The 17631-nt window shown below is 56.0% G+C and overlaps 1 protein-coding gene across 1 annotated transcript; it reads right to left on the minus strand.

Moving 5' to 3' along the window:
* Window positions 1-462: 462 nt before the first annotated feature.
* ZDHHC5 (zDHHC palmitoyltransferase 5) lies at window positions 463-17534 on the minus strand. Its single transcript, XM_031593271.2, has 12 exons — window positions 17408-17534; window positions 10436-11695; window positions 6658-6779; window positions 6071-6228; window positions 5779-5948; window positions 5487-5589; window positions 4875-4966; window positions 4639-4771; window positions 4091-4214; window positions 3232-3344; window positions 2190-3073; window positions 463-1881 (listed from the first exon to the last, which is right to left on the minus strand). The coding sequence occupies exons 2-12, from the start codon at window positions 10537-10539 to the stop codon at window positions 1716-1718; spliced, it is 2169 nt and encodes a 722-aa protein (XP_031449131.1). The 5' UTR covers window positions 10540-11695; window positions 17408-17534; the 3' UTR covers window positions 463-1715.
* Window positions 17535-17631: the final 97 nt, after the last annotated feature.

The raw sequence follows: 17631 nt of genomic DNA on the forward strand, positions 1-17631 counted from the left end.
TGGCGGCTCTGACTGTTGGCCAGCGGGGCAGGGCAAGGAGCAGAAGCCTTGGCTCAGCCCCATCATACTCCAGCCCTTGCAGTTTTCTGGGCTGTGAAGAAAAGGGGGCAGGAGGACACAAGTGACCTCGGTACAGCACTGTGTCCCCCAGGGCTGCCCCTGTGGGGGCTACCACAGAAGAGCCAGAGTCTCACTGAGTCCTGGGACATATTCCTGCTTAGGACCCTGACAGCTCCACTTACCTGCAGTGGGAGCGCTGTGCCCCAAAGTGTCCTGAGGAAGCTCATCTCAGCTGCGAGGCCAAAGGTGGTGTAGCAGCCCTGTGAGGCTAGGCCCAGCTCTCCTTGGCCCCCTTCCTTTCCACTCCAGAGGAGGAAGGGAAAGCTGAGAAGTGAAGGACAGGGGCCTTCAGGGAATCCTCCATCCCTGGACACCACACAAAGCACACGCATGCCCACTGAGGTGGCTCATTAAATATCCTTTTATTCCTCGTTTTTAAAATGGCTAATAATAATAAAAAAAACAATGGCATGGCTCTGCAGAGGCCACAGGAGAGATATTGCCATAGAGAAAGAGTCAAGTAGTGCGTGAAGTTGCGTGGGCCCGGTGCGGGGTGGGCTCCCCAGCAGGGTTGGGGGTGGAGGGACAGCACTGGGCTCCTTGGCTGTGTTTTTGGCATGTGATGAGAAAATATTGCTTGACAGGGATGTGCCTCACTGGCCTTCCTCTTCCCCAAATGGAAATAAAAACAACCACATGACAGCCAGAAAACCTGATCACCCATTAAAAAAATAATAGTAAAAAATTAAAAAAAAAAAAAAAAAACACAAACCCTGGGGAAACACTAAAAAAAAAAAACAAAATATATAGCAAAATCTGCAGGTGCAGAAAGGCTGCAGCCCTCACCTGCTCCTGCACACCAGCAGCTCCCCCAGCCATCACCTGCTTCACACCACCTATGTAGCCAGTGGGGAGATGCCAGGCACAGGGGCTCCAAATCCAAGCACCCAGGAGGGGAGCCTGCAGCCTGATAGAACCCAGCAGGGGGCTTCAGGATCCCCCAAGTCCCAGTGTGGCATTGGCACCCCATGACCCCAGGTGCTAGGAGCCCCTGAATGTATCCTCCTTCTTGTCACTTGAGCACAGGGGCCCTGGCCCTGGACTCTGCGAGATGGTGGCTCAGATGGGGAAGGGGAATGGGTGGTTTCTTCCTCTCTCTGGGTAAGATATATAATTTCTGCTTTTTTTTTTCTTTTTTTTTAATATTTATATTTATATATATAGATATTTATATATACACACACCTGGTAACTCAGAAAGAGAAAAAAAATAGAATCCGTAACAATAATAATAAAAAAAAGTTATTCTGGTTTAAAAACAATCCATTCCTACCACGCTAGGCGAGCGATTGATTGCACAAGGCCCACAAGTGGCTGCCCGGCCAGTGGTGGCAGGGCGCGAGGCTGCGGGACACAGCCCCCCCATGGCCCCCACACCTGGCCAGGGCAGCATCCCTGCCCCACACAGTCCTGCCGGGGTGTGAGTCAGCGCCTGAGTCCCAGGGAGGGGTGGAAAAAGGGAGAAAAAAACCCTGGGGCTTCCGGCCCATCTCCTTGTCCCTGTCAGCTGGGGGCTGCAGAGCATCTGTGCCCATGGAGCCCTCTGGTGCCAGCAGGTGCCCAGCCAGGAGGTGAGCAGGCGAGCAGCTCTGCCCCTCATACTGAGATCTCGTACGTGGTGCCCCCCACGCCAGAAACCTTCTTGACTCCTCCACGCGTGGGGCTGCTGACAGGCACGGATCCCGAGCCGGGGGTGACCGAGCTCAGGCTCTTGGGTTGCCCATTGGACTTGCTGTAGGATGTTCTCATCTGCATCTCGTCTCTAGGAAGGGAAGCAAGCACACGGGGTGAGAAGGTGAGCACAGGGATGGAGCGTGGCAAAGCATGGGGCACAGGGCAGTGGGAAAGGGGAGAGTAGGATCCCAGCACAGCTGAGCGAAGATGCAGCCCTGCCTTCCCCAGGGACACAAGGCAGCCCAAACGTCCCCCAAGCCCACCAACAAGCCCATGAAGTTTCCCAGGGACAGCAACAGCTCTGTGCCAGCAGGACTCACACCCAGCCCTCCCTGCATCCCCCCCAGTGAGGAGCTGCAGTGCACGCCGTGCGGGGCAGACAGTGCCAAAACTCACTTTGGTGCCAGTAACGGCTGCAAGGCCACCTCCTCGGTCTCGGGGACGCTGGCCTGAGACGCTGCTGGTTTTTGGCTGCTGTAAGACACAGATTTGCCCAAGTGGGGGGCAGCGGGCTGCTCAGGAGAGCCCAGGGAGCGCACCCGCAGCACATGGGAGGGCTCAGGCTTGCCAAAGCGGGGAGGGGCCGGGCGGGTGAGCGGATTCTTGCCCAGAGGCGAGCGCTTCGAATCGTCCGAGGAAGAGCTGGTGCGGGGCGCATTGCTGGAGCCTGGCGTCGACTGGATGCCCGAGTCTGCCAGCCCAGCATCGTCCTCCCTGCCCGCTGCGGGCGGCTGCTGGAGCAGTTTCTCCCGCTCCTGGATGGAAGCCACGATGTGGCGGGAGAGATTGTCATAGCGCACGGGTGAGGGCTCGCGGGGTGGCACATGCTTGGGTGAGACAGCGGCAGCAAAGCGGCCGTGCAGGTCGGTCTCTCGCTGCTGGGCGATGCGGGCCGAGAGGAAGGGTGATGTGTAGCCCACCGGTGGGTCGGGCTCAGGGCCGGCCTGCACCGACTCAAAGTCGGGGCTGTCGGAAGGTGTGAGCAGGCTGTCATACGACAGGCTCCCATTGCGTGTCTGGTTCACCAGGCTCTTGTAGGAGGTGGAGGTGGTGCCCTCAGAGCGGATGGACTGCAGGTGGCCCAGTTCAAAGCCCGTGCCCTGGGCTGACTTGAGGCTGGAGGAGCGGGAGCCACTGGACAGCGGGTCGAAGGGAAAGCTCTTGCCAAAAGTGGGCGAGCGGAAGCTCTCAGGCTCCAGGCTCGGTTCTGAGCGGTAGCTGGGCTTGCGGCCGCCCTCGCCGATGGAGTTGGGCTCCTTCAGGCTGTTTACTCGGCTCAGCTATGGGACAGGAACACAGCAGTCACTCCTGGGAACGTAGGGGCCCCCAAAATTCTTAACGCCCACCCCAAACCCACCACCCAGAAAGCCTCAGCAAAGAGCACAATAGCAGCCCCCTATGAGTGCTGCCTGTCAGCCAGCCACGTGCACAGCTTTACCTTGGCGCTGGTGGAATGGGGCAGGGCAGCCGAGCTGCTGCTGCTGCTGTATCCAGGCCGGTACTTGTACATGGTGGGTGTCGGGGGGCTGTCCTTGCCTAGCAAGCTGCTGTCTGCAGGCAGGGGAAGAGAGAAAGACACTCACACGTATGGCCACTAATGCAAATGCTGCATGGAGTCCTCCCTCCCTTCCCCAGAACCGGCTCTGAGCCTTAGGAGGACAGACCATGGAGGTGAAGGCAAGAGGAACAGGGTGGGGGGAAGTGCTCCAGGAATGGATGAAATGGAGTGGGATGGAAAATGGGTCCCCACAGCACAGTGTTTCAGGCAGGCACTTCTGTCCCGGTAGCAGCCCTGTTCACATCCCACCTCTCTTGCAAAGCCAGCGCAGGTGTTTCTGAGCACTGTTTCGCTAGTGCTCAGGGAAGCAGGGCATGCAAGTCACGCAGGCTGCAACAAACACAACCTTTGCCACCAAGCCAAGCCTGCCATTCCTTCTCCTCCTCCATCCTGGCTGCGCTCCTGTGCCCATCTACAGCACAACAGCCCATAAGCCTGCCCACAGCATCTCAGTGGCTCAGGACAAGCACCTCATTGCCAAGCAGTGGTCTCAGCTTGGCTTCCTGCTCTTTTCTGATGGATTAGAGCCGGCTGGAAGCATCCCACAGGCTTCTCCAGTCATAAGGGTTGCGTGTAGCAGCCCGGAGACATGGGCGCACCCTGTTCCACAATGTGGCGGTGCTGACGTGCTTCAGGTCTACCACGCAGCCTGTTCCTGCAGCCCTGGCTCCTGGTCTGCTGGGCACAGCCCCGGGCTTCCCTCCCAGCGGCTGGCTTGGACCCTGCATGCCCTCCTTACCCTCATTGGTGGCCAGGGTTAAGTGTGTCCTCAGGCCCGTGTAGCGGCTGAGGTCTGGCTTAGGTGGGGGTGGCGGTTCGGCATCAGCAGACTGGCTCTCCGTCACCTCCAGGCTTCCTTTGGACTGCAGAGACAAAGCGCAAAGGGTCAGCAAGGCACCAAGGCCTCAGCCCTCCCCTTAGCAGGCAGGGGGCATGCAATGGCGTTACAGGGCCCGTAGTGCCCCTGGGCCCGTCCAACATCCTGAGCGCTTGAGGGCAGCACATGCCCCATGTGCTGGGAAGTGCCGTGGAAAGGGAAACCTCCAAACAATGCTGCAAGGGTGAAGGACGGGATAGGGAAGGGCGATGGAGTATGCAAAGCCTCATGTGGTCATTACCACATAGGAGGGATGTAATTTCTATCCCAAGGGGACACAGAACAGGACAACATGGAGGAGGTGGAATGTGACAAGGCTCACTCGATTCTTTACTCACGGATGCAGGCTTGCACCCCTGGGCTCCACGCAGGACCCCAGTGTGGGGAATGCTGATTCCCCCCTTCCTCACCTTCGTCCTCTTCAGCTCTGTCTGGATACCGTTGTCCATGATCTTGACAGTGATTTGGCCATCTGACACCTCGGGCCGCAGGAAGGGGGGTCTTACCAGCACCGTCTGCTCAGCCCTTGGGCGCCCCAGGTACCTGCCAGAACCCAGGGATTCAGGGCAGAGAATGTGGTGAAGGCCCATAGCTGGGGGTGCTTAAGTTGGGTATTGGAGGGCTGGAGCAGCACCACCACACTTACCTGGGGGCTGGGGAGCTACACAGGACCCGGCTCACATTCTTACAGCAACCATTAGTGAAGGGGTTGACACCACCTCGGAACTTGCCTGTCACCTGCAAGATGGGAGCATCGCATTGGTGTGGGTGGCAGCCACAGGAGGTCTCTTGTCCACCCCCACCCCCAAGGCCAACCAGGTCAAGGTGCTCAGAATGTGACCAGCACAATTGTTGAGTAGTGCCAAGGATGGAGACTGCCCCATTTCCAGGCCCCTGTTCCAGTGTTAGGACTGTTCTCATGGAAGAAGAGTTTCCTCAATGTCTAATTGGAAACTGCCTTGGTTCAAGCTGCACCCATTGCTTCCTGCCCTTCCACTGCCCGTTCTTAAGGGCCTGCTGGGCTCCTTCTTACCCACGACCACCCCTCAAATAACAGCAATGAGATCCCATTTCTCCAGGCTGCACAAATGAGGTGAGCTCAAACTCCTCTCACACTCTGATGGCACTCCTCCCTCAACTATCTTAGCAGAATTCCCTTGCTCAATCCACCCTATGTCTATCTTGTGGAAGGAAGCTCCAGAAGCCATCCCAATGGTCTGACACCAGCTAAGCACCACACATCAGCCAGTACACATACCTGTTCATTGGTAGTGCGGCCTCTTGCCACAAGCACCACGTGGAACCCAGTAAGGCCAGCGACAGGAATGAAAAACAAGCTGGCCACACACATCACAGCCATACTGCCAGCGGGCAGCTAAGGAATATGCTGGAGGAACACGTAGCTGTAAATGTCCCTGTTCATTGCAGGAAAGTAGGTCCCTCCCACTTCAAACGATTCTATTACAGCTCTATTCCACCACATACAACCCCCAGTCCCACAACACTGTTCTCCCTCCAGCCCCCTCCTGAGCCTTCTGGGCAGAGGATACGTGACGGCCATACGGACACCAGAGAGCTCTGCCTGGTAGAGGACATAAAGCAGACCAAAGCCGAACACCCCCATGATGTGCGTAGTGAGTGACAGCAAGAAGAGGAAGAAGTAACGGTAATTGCGTCGCCCGATGCAGTTGTTCACCCAGGGGCAGTGATGGTCAAACTCCTGTTGGTGGGGAGAAGACAGTGAGGGGTTTGGCTGGCAGCGTTCTGTGCCTGCACGAGGATTTTTGGGACTGATGGCTCAGCTCTGTGCCAAAATGCAGAGGCACCCCAGCAGCTGCTCACCTCCACACAGTTGTCGCAGACGCTGCAGTGGGAGCAGCGCGGTGGCCGGTAGAAGCGGCAGGTTGCACACCATTTCATGCGCACCTGAATGCCCTTGATCTCCACTGTCTTATAAAGCGGAGCTCGGAAGTCATCTTCCTTATCCTCATCTTCCTCAGCTAACAGAGAACACAAGCACATTTTGGGATGGGGGGGGAAATGTGTCGTCAAACCCCAGCTGGCCTTCTTCCCTCCCCACCTGAGATGCCCAGCAAAACCCCCCTCTGTCCCACTGCAACCCCCCTAGACTGTCCCAAGGACCACTAAATACAGGTAGAAGAAGCCATGCCCCAAAACCACAACACCCATCTAGCCCAAGGCAGCCCGTACAAGGTGCCAGAACTTATGCGACTTTCACCACTTGATCCTACCAACCAGCAGGGCCATGAACCCAGAGCAACCTCCCAGCAGCATCTGTCACCATCTGATCCCATCCAGACAGGGCAAGAAGAGCTTGTCCCAAGCGCTCTGGGATCAGGGAATCCTCTTTCCCCCTGAGGAAGGAACTAGCTCTATCCCAGGTGATTCACAAGCTGGGCCACACTTACCTCGTGGGAATATGCCTGGGTCCATGAAGGTGGCCATGCTGAAGTTGGCCAGCACGAAGAGGAAGACGACAGCATTGTAGATGGGAATGACTGGGGAGACATAGAGGCTGAGCCAAGGGCACCTGCAGACACAAAGGCTTTGTGACACCTGTCCTACAGGCAGTTCCTTGGGCACTACGGGGCCAGGCTTGCCTGCTGCACCAGGCAACGGTCACAACAGCCCACCTTCCCTCCAAGAGCAGTGACCAAATCCCCTGCAGAGGGGCTTCTGAAATGGCAAGGCTCTGCCAGCTTTGGGGGCACCCCAAGTGCGTCAGCCATCCCCGTGGACCTGCCCAGGGGTATCTATGCAGAAAGTGCTCCAGTAGTCAACTGAGGCACAACATGCGTCCCTTCTTAGTGGTAGCAAGAACAGGCAGAGCCAGTCAGACTGGCAGCGCCACGTGGGCTGCAAGAAGCTGCACTGGCATGGGGACGCAGGATGGATTTTGCTCCCTTAGCGACACCCTTCCTTTGTCTCATCAGCGAGCATGGGTAGCATTTGGGGACCCCACAAGGGAACACAAAACCAGCAACCTCAAGCCTGAACCCAGACGGTAGCTGCTGCCTGAGACGCCCACTGCCCTAGCTGGTACCCAGCTCCTTCACAGGGCTGGGAGCAGGGTAGGAGCACCATCCCCAACGCCCTGCCCAGCTGGGTGCAGGTTGAGGGCAGTGGGCTTCCCCCTCAGAGGCGCCAGCGTAATTCCCTAATCTGCTTTGCTGCTGGGAGTTTAATCCCGTGGATCTAGGGCAGCATCTGTCCCTCTCTTTCCCCCCCCAGTGATAAACACAGATGGATTTAGATGGTGAGCGCAGAGGGGGCAGAGCGCAGTGCTGGGTGAGCAGGGCGACATATGGTGTCAGCACTGTAATCCAGCACAGCCCTCCAGCAGGGAGCGGCGAAGGTGCACGTGCTGCCCCATTCCTCCTCCACCACCACACGCTGCCGCTCACCCGGGAGAAGCAGTCAGACTGTGGGTCCCACCTCGTGGTGTGCCCAGTAGGAATGCCACCTGGGAGCACAGCACTGTGATGGCAGCCTCACCTTGGGCGATGCCTCCATGCCTTGGCCTATCTGTGATGGCGTTGCCACTGCAGCTTGAGGAGCTCTCGAGGGCAAGGAGTGGCTCCTGCAGCCACGCAACACCAGCCACGCTGGCCCAGCCTCCTGGGGCAGCTGGCCCTGCTGTGCAGCCTGAGAGCCAGTGGGACGGGTCTGTGCAGAGGGCAAGTTGTAGGGCGCATGGGAAGGGAAAGAGCCTCCATTTTGAGCAGCCCCAAGCTCTCAGGCAGGAGCATCATTACTCCAAGAGCAGACCTGCCTGCTCCATGCTGCCCTTCAATGGCAGATCGAGTGTCAGTCTTTGGGGAACGAGAAGTGATTGGAGAAGGTGCTGAGCACCCTGGGACCAGCTCACAACCTTAGGCCTTATCGGGCATGCTGGATACCCACAGCACAATGGGCAAGCTGCCAGAGGCTGTGCCCAGTGGACTTTGCACCCAAGCAGCAGGCCCAGGCTGTGCAGCCATCTCAGCACCACCATGTCCCTGCCTTCCGCTCTCCGGAACCAACATGGCAGGAATGCGTGTCCCATCACAGCACAGGGCTGCCCCCTGCTCCACGCACGTCCCATAGAATCCAGAGAGTTGGCTCTCAGAGCTCAGGCATGGAGCACACCCATCTCAGAGAGCTGTTGTGACTTGTTCCTGGCAGCACATGAGAGAACTCAGAGAACCCAGCAGTCTCGGCCTGCCACAACCTGAGTTACAACCCAACTGAAGCAGGCTGTGTTGCTCCTCCCCTCTGCAGGCCCATCTGTAGCCCCTCACACTGCAAACACATCCCCAGCCCCGTGAGTTCTGCATGAGGTCAACTCCTTTAAAACAGAGTGTGCTACGAGGAATCAGACCTGGGCAAGAGAAGAGGTGTGGGATGGACTAACTGATCCCCCAAGGGAATTCCAGGCTGGAATCAGCAGCGTCCAAGCCACCAAGCCAGGCTCATCCTTCGAGATGGGAACACCTCTGCCCCTGCCAGATCTCACTCAGCAACACAAACCTCAGTGCAACTACCTTGGGTTCTAATGAAATTAATGTGCTCATTCCTGGCCCATAGATACCAACCCTAGGCCAAGATGGATCAGAAGGAAGGAGACTGGCTGACACACCAGAAACAATGCCTAGAGAGAGGCACACAAGCAGAGCCTTTCAGGAGCAGGGCACAGAATGCCACCAGTTCCACGAGCTCAAGCTTTGTGCAAACTTTTTTTCCATTCCTTCCTTCCCTGCTCCAGCAGTTTCACAGGAACAGCACTGTGAGTGCTACAAGCACAAAGCAATGCCCTACCAGCCCTGCCAAACAACCTGTGTGAAAGCATGCCATGCTTTGCCACTCTGCTGGAGATTTAAATTGGTGTTTTCAAGTAGGTTAAATAACATCCACTGACCTACAATTAATGAGACTCTGCCCAGGTGTTCCTGCTCTGAACAAACCTGCTCCGCAGCACACAGCCTGACCACAGCTGTTCCTTACACTGATAAGCAGCTCCCAGCAGCCCCATAGCCTGCAGCTGGCACTGCAAGGTGGCAGCAGCCAGGACCAGGTCTGCGGGGCATGGCTGCCCCTATTCATTGTGTCCTGATGGCAGTGCAACGAAAGGAGGGCACTCGTCACCCCGAGAGCAGCATCTGGCACACCTGCTCTCTCTTCTCCTCCAGCTCTCTGAACTGATAGCACAAAACCTACTGCTTTTTGCAGCCCGAAGTAGCAAAATCTCCTTCGACAGCCTCAAAGCTGCCAAAGCACCGGGCTGATGGATGTCCTGGGTCTTGGCTTGGGTAAATCCTGCTGAATGACAGCACCAACTGCCTGGAATGAGTAAATCACACCAGCTCTGTCCTTTGGTCCTCAAATTACTCTTTTATTGCCCAGTTGCTGCCACGTGTTAAAGCTGCAGTGACCTTCCAGCCACCAAGAGCTGTGTTTGAGGGAGCGGCAGCAAACCACGGGGCAGCAGGATGCCATGCTGGGGTAAGGACACTGCCCCAAACACAGGCTTCCCCCAAGTGCTGGCCTCAGGCCCTGCTGGCTCATAGGCAGACCAGCTCCTCCAGGCTCTCTACAGAAACACCAGACCCTCCCCATTTCCTCAAGCTGACACCAACAGCAGCAAGAGATGCATGCAGGGGTCTGGGTGCTTCTCCTTCAACTTTCCTTTGTGGCTCACAAATTGATTACAAAACTCTGAAGAATAACAGAGACTGCCCCAGTCTGACAAACCACTTCGGAGAGCTCCAAAGGAGAAAATTATCTGTCATTTTCCCCATACAGGTCACAAGCTAATTCCCAGCCCAGATGGAGCTGAGAACTGCCAGCGAGACGAGCAAGTTATGCAAACATCTGAAGGCAGCAGTGAAGTGTCTGCCAGGAGCTGAAGCTGAACAGTGGTGAGGTGCCTCGCTGTCCGTCACCACAGCTCCTGTCTCTGGTTTGCCTCAGGGGAATACCAAGCAAAATTCAGCTGGTACTGAACCACTCCAATGGACTGCTGCAGAGGGTGCTGCAGTACTTTCACACCCTACATTTGTCCCACAGTGTGACAGCCCACCTGCTATGCCAGCTCTGCCAACAGAAAAACCCTGCTCAGTCCCTGCCCTGCACCCATCACCCAGCATCACACCCCCAACACTCCTCCCCCCACCCTCGTTGCTCTTTGGCCAAGTGACTGGGACTCACGTGAAGGCAAAGAAGAGGGTGGTGGCTCCCACTAGGAAGATGGCAGCAGCTGAGACCGGAACATATTTGCTGGGTTTGAACCTCTTTCCAGATGCTGCTGGCATGTTGGAGCTCTGGTGGGGAATCTGCCCTGCAGCATAGCCCAGGCCCAGCTGGAGTCAAAGCAAGGCGAGAAGGGCAGGGGAGATGGAAGGGGCCAAAGCACAACCCAAGCCTCCTGGGTCACTCCTGGAGCAGGCTCTGAGCAGAGCAGACTGTCTGCAGAAGTCCACTGCGGTCTCTGGAGCAAGAAGCCCTGAGGAGTCCACGCTACTCTCTGCCCTGCGAGAGTTCAGGGGTGCAGGGAGGGAGACTTAAAACCATTTAAAAATTCAGCACAGAGAACTGGATTGGATTTAAAACATCTGTTGGAGCAGGAATGCTGAGAGCCCTTGAGAGCATGCAAAAAGCAGCTCCCCATGCAGCTTGCACCAGCCACCAGACACGAAGGTAAGCTTTCTGTGCTGGGACAGGAGCAAGGCAAGAAGCACAATGCGTGAGAGCACCCTGGGAAAGAGCAAGATAGCGGTAAACTTCTTGCAAAAAGCCACTCAGGGAAACCACTTCTCCTTTTCAATCTGATATCCACAGCCCCCTCTGGCCGCTGTCTCACAAGCGATCTGCCCAGCTTCTTTGCAGCACTGCTGTGCCGCCTCCTCCTCCTCCTCCCCGGAGGCGGTACAGAAGCACTCTCCCTGATTTCACCAGAATCTAGGCTGGCTGCCTGGTGGTGGCCATTTAATTTTATTTATTTCTCTCTTGACTGTTAAAGCCGAGGAACAGCTGGTGCAAGGTTGAGCTGTAAATCCTTTCTTTGCGAGGGGGGCTGGAGGGGAAGGTCCAGTGGATTGTGCGTTTTCACCCTCTTCCTACTTGTTCCTTTCTCCTGACCCGCTGGGCCTTTCCACGTTGCCACTCAGTTGTTGCGAATCAACAGGAATTGCACCAAATCTTCACTGTGGCAACCATTCCTGAGCAGCACAACAGCAGAGATCTGAAGGAACGCTTTCAAGGAGGGCTTTTATACCCGCGAAAGACAAGCAATGGTGGAAGCAGCGCTGAAAAAGTCTGTACTGCCCATGGCCCAAGCAGAGTGGGGGCAGGTCTCAGTACATTCCAAACCGCTCCATTTTTAACGAATGGAGGGGAGGTAAAGTTGCTCTTCATTAATCCATTTGTTCATTCAAAAAACTCAGGAACATTGAGAATGCCACACCTCACCTAGAAAAAGAGGATAGAAATAAATTAACAAGAGAAACGATCATGTAAAAATACTGGAACACCACCAAGCTGTCCAGAACAGTGAGAATGCATTTATCTGAAGAAGGAAACAGAGTCAGGAAGATGCAGAACCCTGCTGCAGGCAACTTCCAAGCCCAGCTCTGACACAGCCCGATGCCACACCACAAGGCCTGTCACCTAACATCAGCGTCCCTCATCACATCTGCAAGCCTACAGTGAGAGGAGGCTGTAATTAGCAAAGACCCAGCCAGCCACCTCACAGCCCAACCCCAAGGCCCTCTGCGTCCCATTCACTACTGAGAAACCCAAACTAAGCAACATACCCAAGTACTGCACAGGAAATCTGCACTGAGCCTGGAATAAGATTAGGGACCGTAAGACTGCTTGCCCAACCCTTATACCTTTCTACAGTTGTAACTCAAGTTCTAATACTGCAAAACGTCTGCTGCCTCGAGGTGAAGGGGCTAATCAGAGGCTTACAGAGTTGATATTTGGGTGGAGGCGGCAGGAGGAAGAGGTAGCTGGAATCTCATCCTCTTCCCCCTAAGGGCACAAAGCAGAGAAGCCTGTGGAGAACACCAGTGTCCTAACTAGGGAAGGGATTTGGTGGGCCAGGTTCCCATGGGGGAACCCTGATGGCTTTATGGTGCCTTCAAGAGTGTCACCCGATTGATGGTGAGGGCGTAGGTGGGAGCGTCAGATTGCTGCGAGGCAAAATGTAGGGGAGAATGTACCTTTCTGAGAACTGAAGGAGGCACCAACCAGCACTCTTGAACCCACTGCAGCTCAGGGAAGAGCTAGGCACAGCTTCTATCTCATTGATTGTTACTGCTAGAGCCCCTTCTCCATGCCTCAGTGCTCCATCACAAGGTCTCCATCACACCCCTGACCCCCAGATACAGAGCCATAATGAACAACTTCTCCTCCCAGATCTTTTTCTTAGGGGTAGATGGAAATTCCGAGTGCTGACCAAACACTCACAGAGGCTGAGAGAACTGTGGCACAAAATTAAGGGCACAATTAGTTAATGACAAGAACTTATTAGGCTTAGATAACTCAGTACCAAAGCAAGGCGTCAGCCAGCGGGGCTGACTAACCAAGGCACCGCTCCCATTGCAAAAGGCCCTTCTTTCGCAGAAACTTTTGAAACCAACTTTTTGGCTTTGTGATTGAGAGAGGAAAGCCAGCACAGCACAACAGGAGCACAGTGCCCCAAATCTGCTGGCTGGAAGCTCTGCTCTCACCTCCGGGCAGCCGGCCGCAGCGGCTCTGCGGGTGGGCGGGCAGCAGCCCTAGAGATAGGCTACCCCCAAGTTGAAAGATGACATCACTGCTAATTGCTTTAGCAGAAACCATCTGTTAACGTGCTCCTCAGCTGTAACAGGACACCCCAGCCCTTTGAAAGGCTCCGCCATGAGAACAGCCACACCTCAAATCCAAACAGATACTCAGAGATTTAAGTTTACCCCCATGCTATTCCTCATCCCTCCATCCATTCCTTATGCAGAGCGATCTCCTTGTCCAGAACGCCGTCTGCAGACATTCCCCTTGAAGCCTGCCCCAGTTCAAGGTCCTGCTCAGCTCTGCTTGAACCTTTCCCAAGGCACCACCTAATGACAGGTGCTTACATTAAAGGGCTCCAACTCCTCTCACAGGGCGAGTCGGCACACTGTGGCATTTGCAAAGGTCCACGTGAGAGCTCAGCTCAGTGCAGAAAGGAGCATCAGACAGCGCTGGAGCGAGTTCCCCACATCAGTGCAAGAGTAAAGACAGAAACACAGAATATCCTGAGTTGGAAGGGACCCAAAAGTATCACCGAGTCCAACTCCTAGCTCCAAAATTCAAGCCCTGTGTTTGAAAGCATTGTCCAAAAGCTCCTTGAGCTCTGGCAGCTTGGGTCTATGAGCACTGCCACAGGGAATCTGTTCCAGTGCCCAGACACATTCTGGTGGAAAATCTCTTTATATGCAAACTAAAGCTTGGGCACCTGCATGTCCTGACTGTCAGGCAAGAGGTCCAATCCTCCTGCAGCCTGGAATATTTGGTTTACATCTGAAATTCTGTGTGGCATGGCACTGGAAGCTGGGATCTCAGCTGCATAATTTTAAGGTACCTTCTTCTCTTTTCTTGGGGCTAAACGATACCAAAACTTGACCATTCCTGTCACTTACCCTGATGTCCTGGAGAAACACAAACTGTTCGCAGGATCCACCATCCACAAATTATACCGATTCAGACCACATTCCCCAAACAATCTCTTGCTATATCTTTTCTCCTGCAGTCCTGCAATCTGCCCACTCCCAATCTCTTCTTTCCCCTTCCAAACCTTTTATCCTCACTGCAACTCACCTGAGGAACATATGTGCTCTACTCCCATCCTGATCCTTCCTCTGCTGCTTCCAGCACAGCAGCTCCTCCCTGCCATGTTTCTCAGGACCTGCCCTACTCCTTCCTGCTCCCAGTCAAGCTTTACTAGGCTTCTGTGTCACAGATTACTCCATTTTCCCTCTCCTCTGGCGTTTCTACCTGTTTTCCCAACCCTGGCACCTCTTCCTCTGTTGTGCTTTTTTTTTCCCCGGTTCCTCTTATCCAGCACTACCTCAGGCTTCCCACTCCCAAGGGAGAGTCTAGGTTCCCTAAAGGATTCCCAAGTCAGCCACTACCTTACTGATACTCCCATCCCACAGATGGCTTTACTGCCTGGCAAGGGTTCAGCTGCTCCCTGAGCTTGTCCCAATGCCCCAGTTTCCCTGCACCCGTATTCTCATTCCCCATTTATGTGCTTCCATTCATGTGAGGGGCTAACTTCCATCTCCCCTCACCTCAGTTTCTGAGGACTTTACTTAATCCTCCATTCCTTTCCTCAGGATATTTCCAAACGCCACCGCTGCCACCTTACACTTCTCTTTCAGTCCACATTGCCTTTTCTTCAGCCGAGAACCTGAAGAGTCTGATTCTGACTTCCACTTCTGCCAGCACTCACTCCTGGAAGCTCTGTGCTCCTCCTGTCCTTTCCACCACTTCCCCGTCTCATCACTTTCCAGCAACCTATCCACATGCAGCCTGAACAGTTTGTCTTGCTCTGGGGCTTGATCTTTCCGAAGAATCAGATGGGACAAGAAAACACTCCTCACCATGCTCTACACTGCCAACAAGCAGTTCCTCTAAGCGCTCCCAGCCCTGAAGAAGGAAGCGCTCACCTCAATGTGACAAGGTTCCCCAACACTGCCTTTTGTTACCGCCCTGGGAAAGGAGCTGGCACGGAGCAGAGAGAGTTCACTCTCAGTTATGAGCTCCAGTGGTGCGTCAGCTGCCTCCCTGCCCCAAACCAGTCCTGTTGAGTTTCCCCTGCACGGGTCAAACAGACAAACAATTCCTTCCGAGTGATGCAAGTCCCAGTCAGGGCAGATCCAGGACGACACAAAGACAAGATGTGCTCTACCTGTTCCCACCTTGTTTTCATTGCTTGCACCCAGGATCTGCATGGAGCAGGTGGCCCCAGGGCCGGCTCTGCAGTCTCGAGCCTTGGCACCTTCCACTCACGGGATGAGAAACATGTCCCAGCCAGCTCCCCTCTGCACTGAGCTCATTGCACAAGCCCCGCACAGTGAGGAGCCCAGAGGTATTCCTGCAACACAGACAACAGCAGTTGCTGAGATGCAGGCTACAAGGGAAAGTGCAAAACCATCAGAGCAAGCAGTCAGCACGGCTGGCAGCCCCTCGGTGCTTATCTCTGGCCTTGCTTACATTGCTCCCACACCTCCCCTGGCCATCTCAGCGGTTTATATGGGATTAGCCCCATTTTGCGGGCAAAGCAGGGAAGAACAGCATCTCATCCAATGTGTCCACGCCTTCCTCAATGCACAAACCCATCCCTTCCACCACCAGTGCCCAGAGGCAGCAGTGAGCGGAAGAAACAAGGGGTGCAGCAGGAGAGGGGTGAACGCCTCAAAAAGCCTTGTCTAAAATCAGAGGTAAAGGTCTCCCGTTGGCCCTGCTCCACCCAGTTACCTCCTGCCTGACCTCAGGAACCATGAGAACAAAGTCCTCTGCTAAGGAACAACGCCTCGCTGGAGGTGATGATTAGATTAAGCCCGCTAAGTTGATCAACCTCCTCACTTCGATCTAGACAAGGCTGTAGTCATGTTTTATAGCCTAGAAAACATCAGTGCAGGAAGGATGATCCCACAAACAACCCAATTCAGGTATGTAGTAAAGCAAAACGTGGAAGCTGGGGAGAAATCACATCCTAGGGAGCCATCAGCAAGGGACACCAGGAAGGCAGGATCTCCCCCCCTAAACCAGCGAGACGAGCAGGGTACAACTGTGAGATTTTGCTCTCATCTCAGGGAGATGCAACAGAATCCTCAGCTGCAATAACTTGGGATTAACACGTTTCACATTGATAATTTGGAGCTGCTTAGCAGTAGCCAGGCTGAACACCTGCCAGCACAGCCCATTACATCACCAACACCAGAGAATGTTGTGTGGAAGTGTGTTTTGAGGAGGAATTTCACTCTGGACAAGGCAGCAGCACACGAGCCAGGGCTCTGCAGCCAGAGAGCACTCTTCAACTTCTGCTCACTGACAGGCCACGAGAACCAAACCCTGACACAGGCTTTTAAAAACTGAAGTTGTCAAGATGTTCTCATCAGAAGTACCATCAGCACGAGGAGAGCCCCAACTCCAGATGCGAGTCTGTGGGAAGGCTCTGTGCTGCAGGCCACTGCTGCGCTGGTGTCCACTCCTCAAACACAAACCCTGCCCATCCTCATAGCACTCAGGAGCAAGACCGCACTCTGTTATCCCACCGTCCAGCCTCCGTGCCTGTCCAAATTCCCCAGCAGCACCACCCAACCCTCCAAAGCAGCTCTGGGCTCCCAGCACCAGAAGGACACTGAGCTGTCAGAGGAGAAGCCTCACGGACGCTGAAGGCTACAAGGAGATGGGCTCAGTCAGCCTGGAGAAGAGAAGGCTGTGGGAGACCTCACTGCGGCTTCCCAGTACATAAAAAGGCTACGCGAAAGCTGGCGAGGGACCTTCACGAGGACAGAGAGTGAATGAATGATAATGGCTTTAAACTAAAAGAGGGGAGATTCGGATTAAGCGTAAGGAGGAAAATCTTTACTCAGAGGGCAGTGATGCACTGGCACAGCTGCCCAGAGAGCTGCGGGTGCCCCATCCCTGGAGGCGCCCCAGGCCGGGCCGGATGGGGCCCTGTGCAGTCCGACCGGGCTGCTACCGAGCGCCCCTGCCTATGAAGGGGTGGAACCGGATGGGCCGTAAGGCCCGCCGCCCCCAGCCGTGCTGTCGCTCCGTGGCCCCGCGTGCACGGAAGGACGCGGCGAACTCACGGAGATGCCGTGCGGAGCCGGATCAGCGCCGCGCCGGGGCCCAAGAGGAAGCGGCTCCCGCCTCGCCTCGCCGTGCCGCGCCACCGCCGCGGACAGCGGGCAGGGCCGGGAGCGGCGGGGCGGAGGCCGCAGGCCGGCGGGGCTCCGGGCGCCGGGGAGAGCCTGCGCTGCCAGGCGGGAGCTCGGGGGCGGCCCCGGGGCAGAGCGCAGCCGGGGCTCCAGGGCCCTACGGCTACCGGGGGCGGGGAAGGGCCGGCGGCCCGGGGAGGAGGCGGGCGCGACGGGAGGGAGAGCGGCGGGAGTGGGAGGGGGAGCGGGGAGGCCCCGCGGTACTCACCGGCCCGCTGCGGCGCGGCCCGGGCGGCGCCCAACGCTACCGGGCACGAAGCGACCGCGGCGCTCGGCGGCTGGGCACGACGTCACGGCTGCGCCTGCGCGCCCCGCCCCTTCGGCCGCGCGTCCCGCCCGCCGTTCCTCATTGGTCGCCGCCTGGGGAACAGCCTGGAAGGAGCGAGGAGGGGCGCGGTGCGCATGCGCGAAACGGGAGGTGGCCGCGCGCAT

The sequence above is a fragment of the Phasianus colchicus genome, chromosome 5 (genome assembly GCF_987193195.1).
Source record: "Phasianus colchicus chromosome 5, bPhaCol1.hap1.1, whole genome shotgun sequence".
NCBI lineage: Eukaryota > Metazoa > Chordata > Aves > Galliformes > Phasianidae > Phasianus > Phasianus colchicus.

Bases quoted from the DNA above. Each gene is read 5' to 3' on its own strand.
- ZDHHC5 (XM_031593271.2), bottom strand. From the start codon at position 10,539: ATGCCAGCAGCATCTGGAAAGAGGTTCAAACCCAGCAAATATGTTCCG. The intron at 3,074-3,231 runs GTAAAGCTGTGC...CCTGTCCCATAG, and splicing joins CCCATTCCACCAGCGCCAAG to CTGAGCCGAGTAAACAGCCT. The intron at 1,882-2,189 runs GTGAGTTTTGGC...TTCCCTTCCTAG, and splicing joins CAGCCGTTACTGGCACCAAA to AGACGAGATGCAGATGAGAA.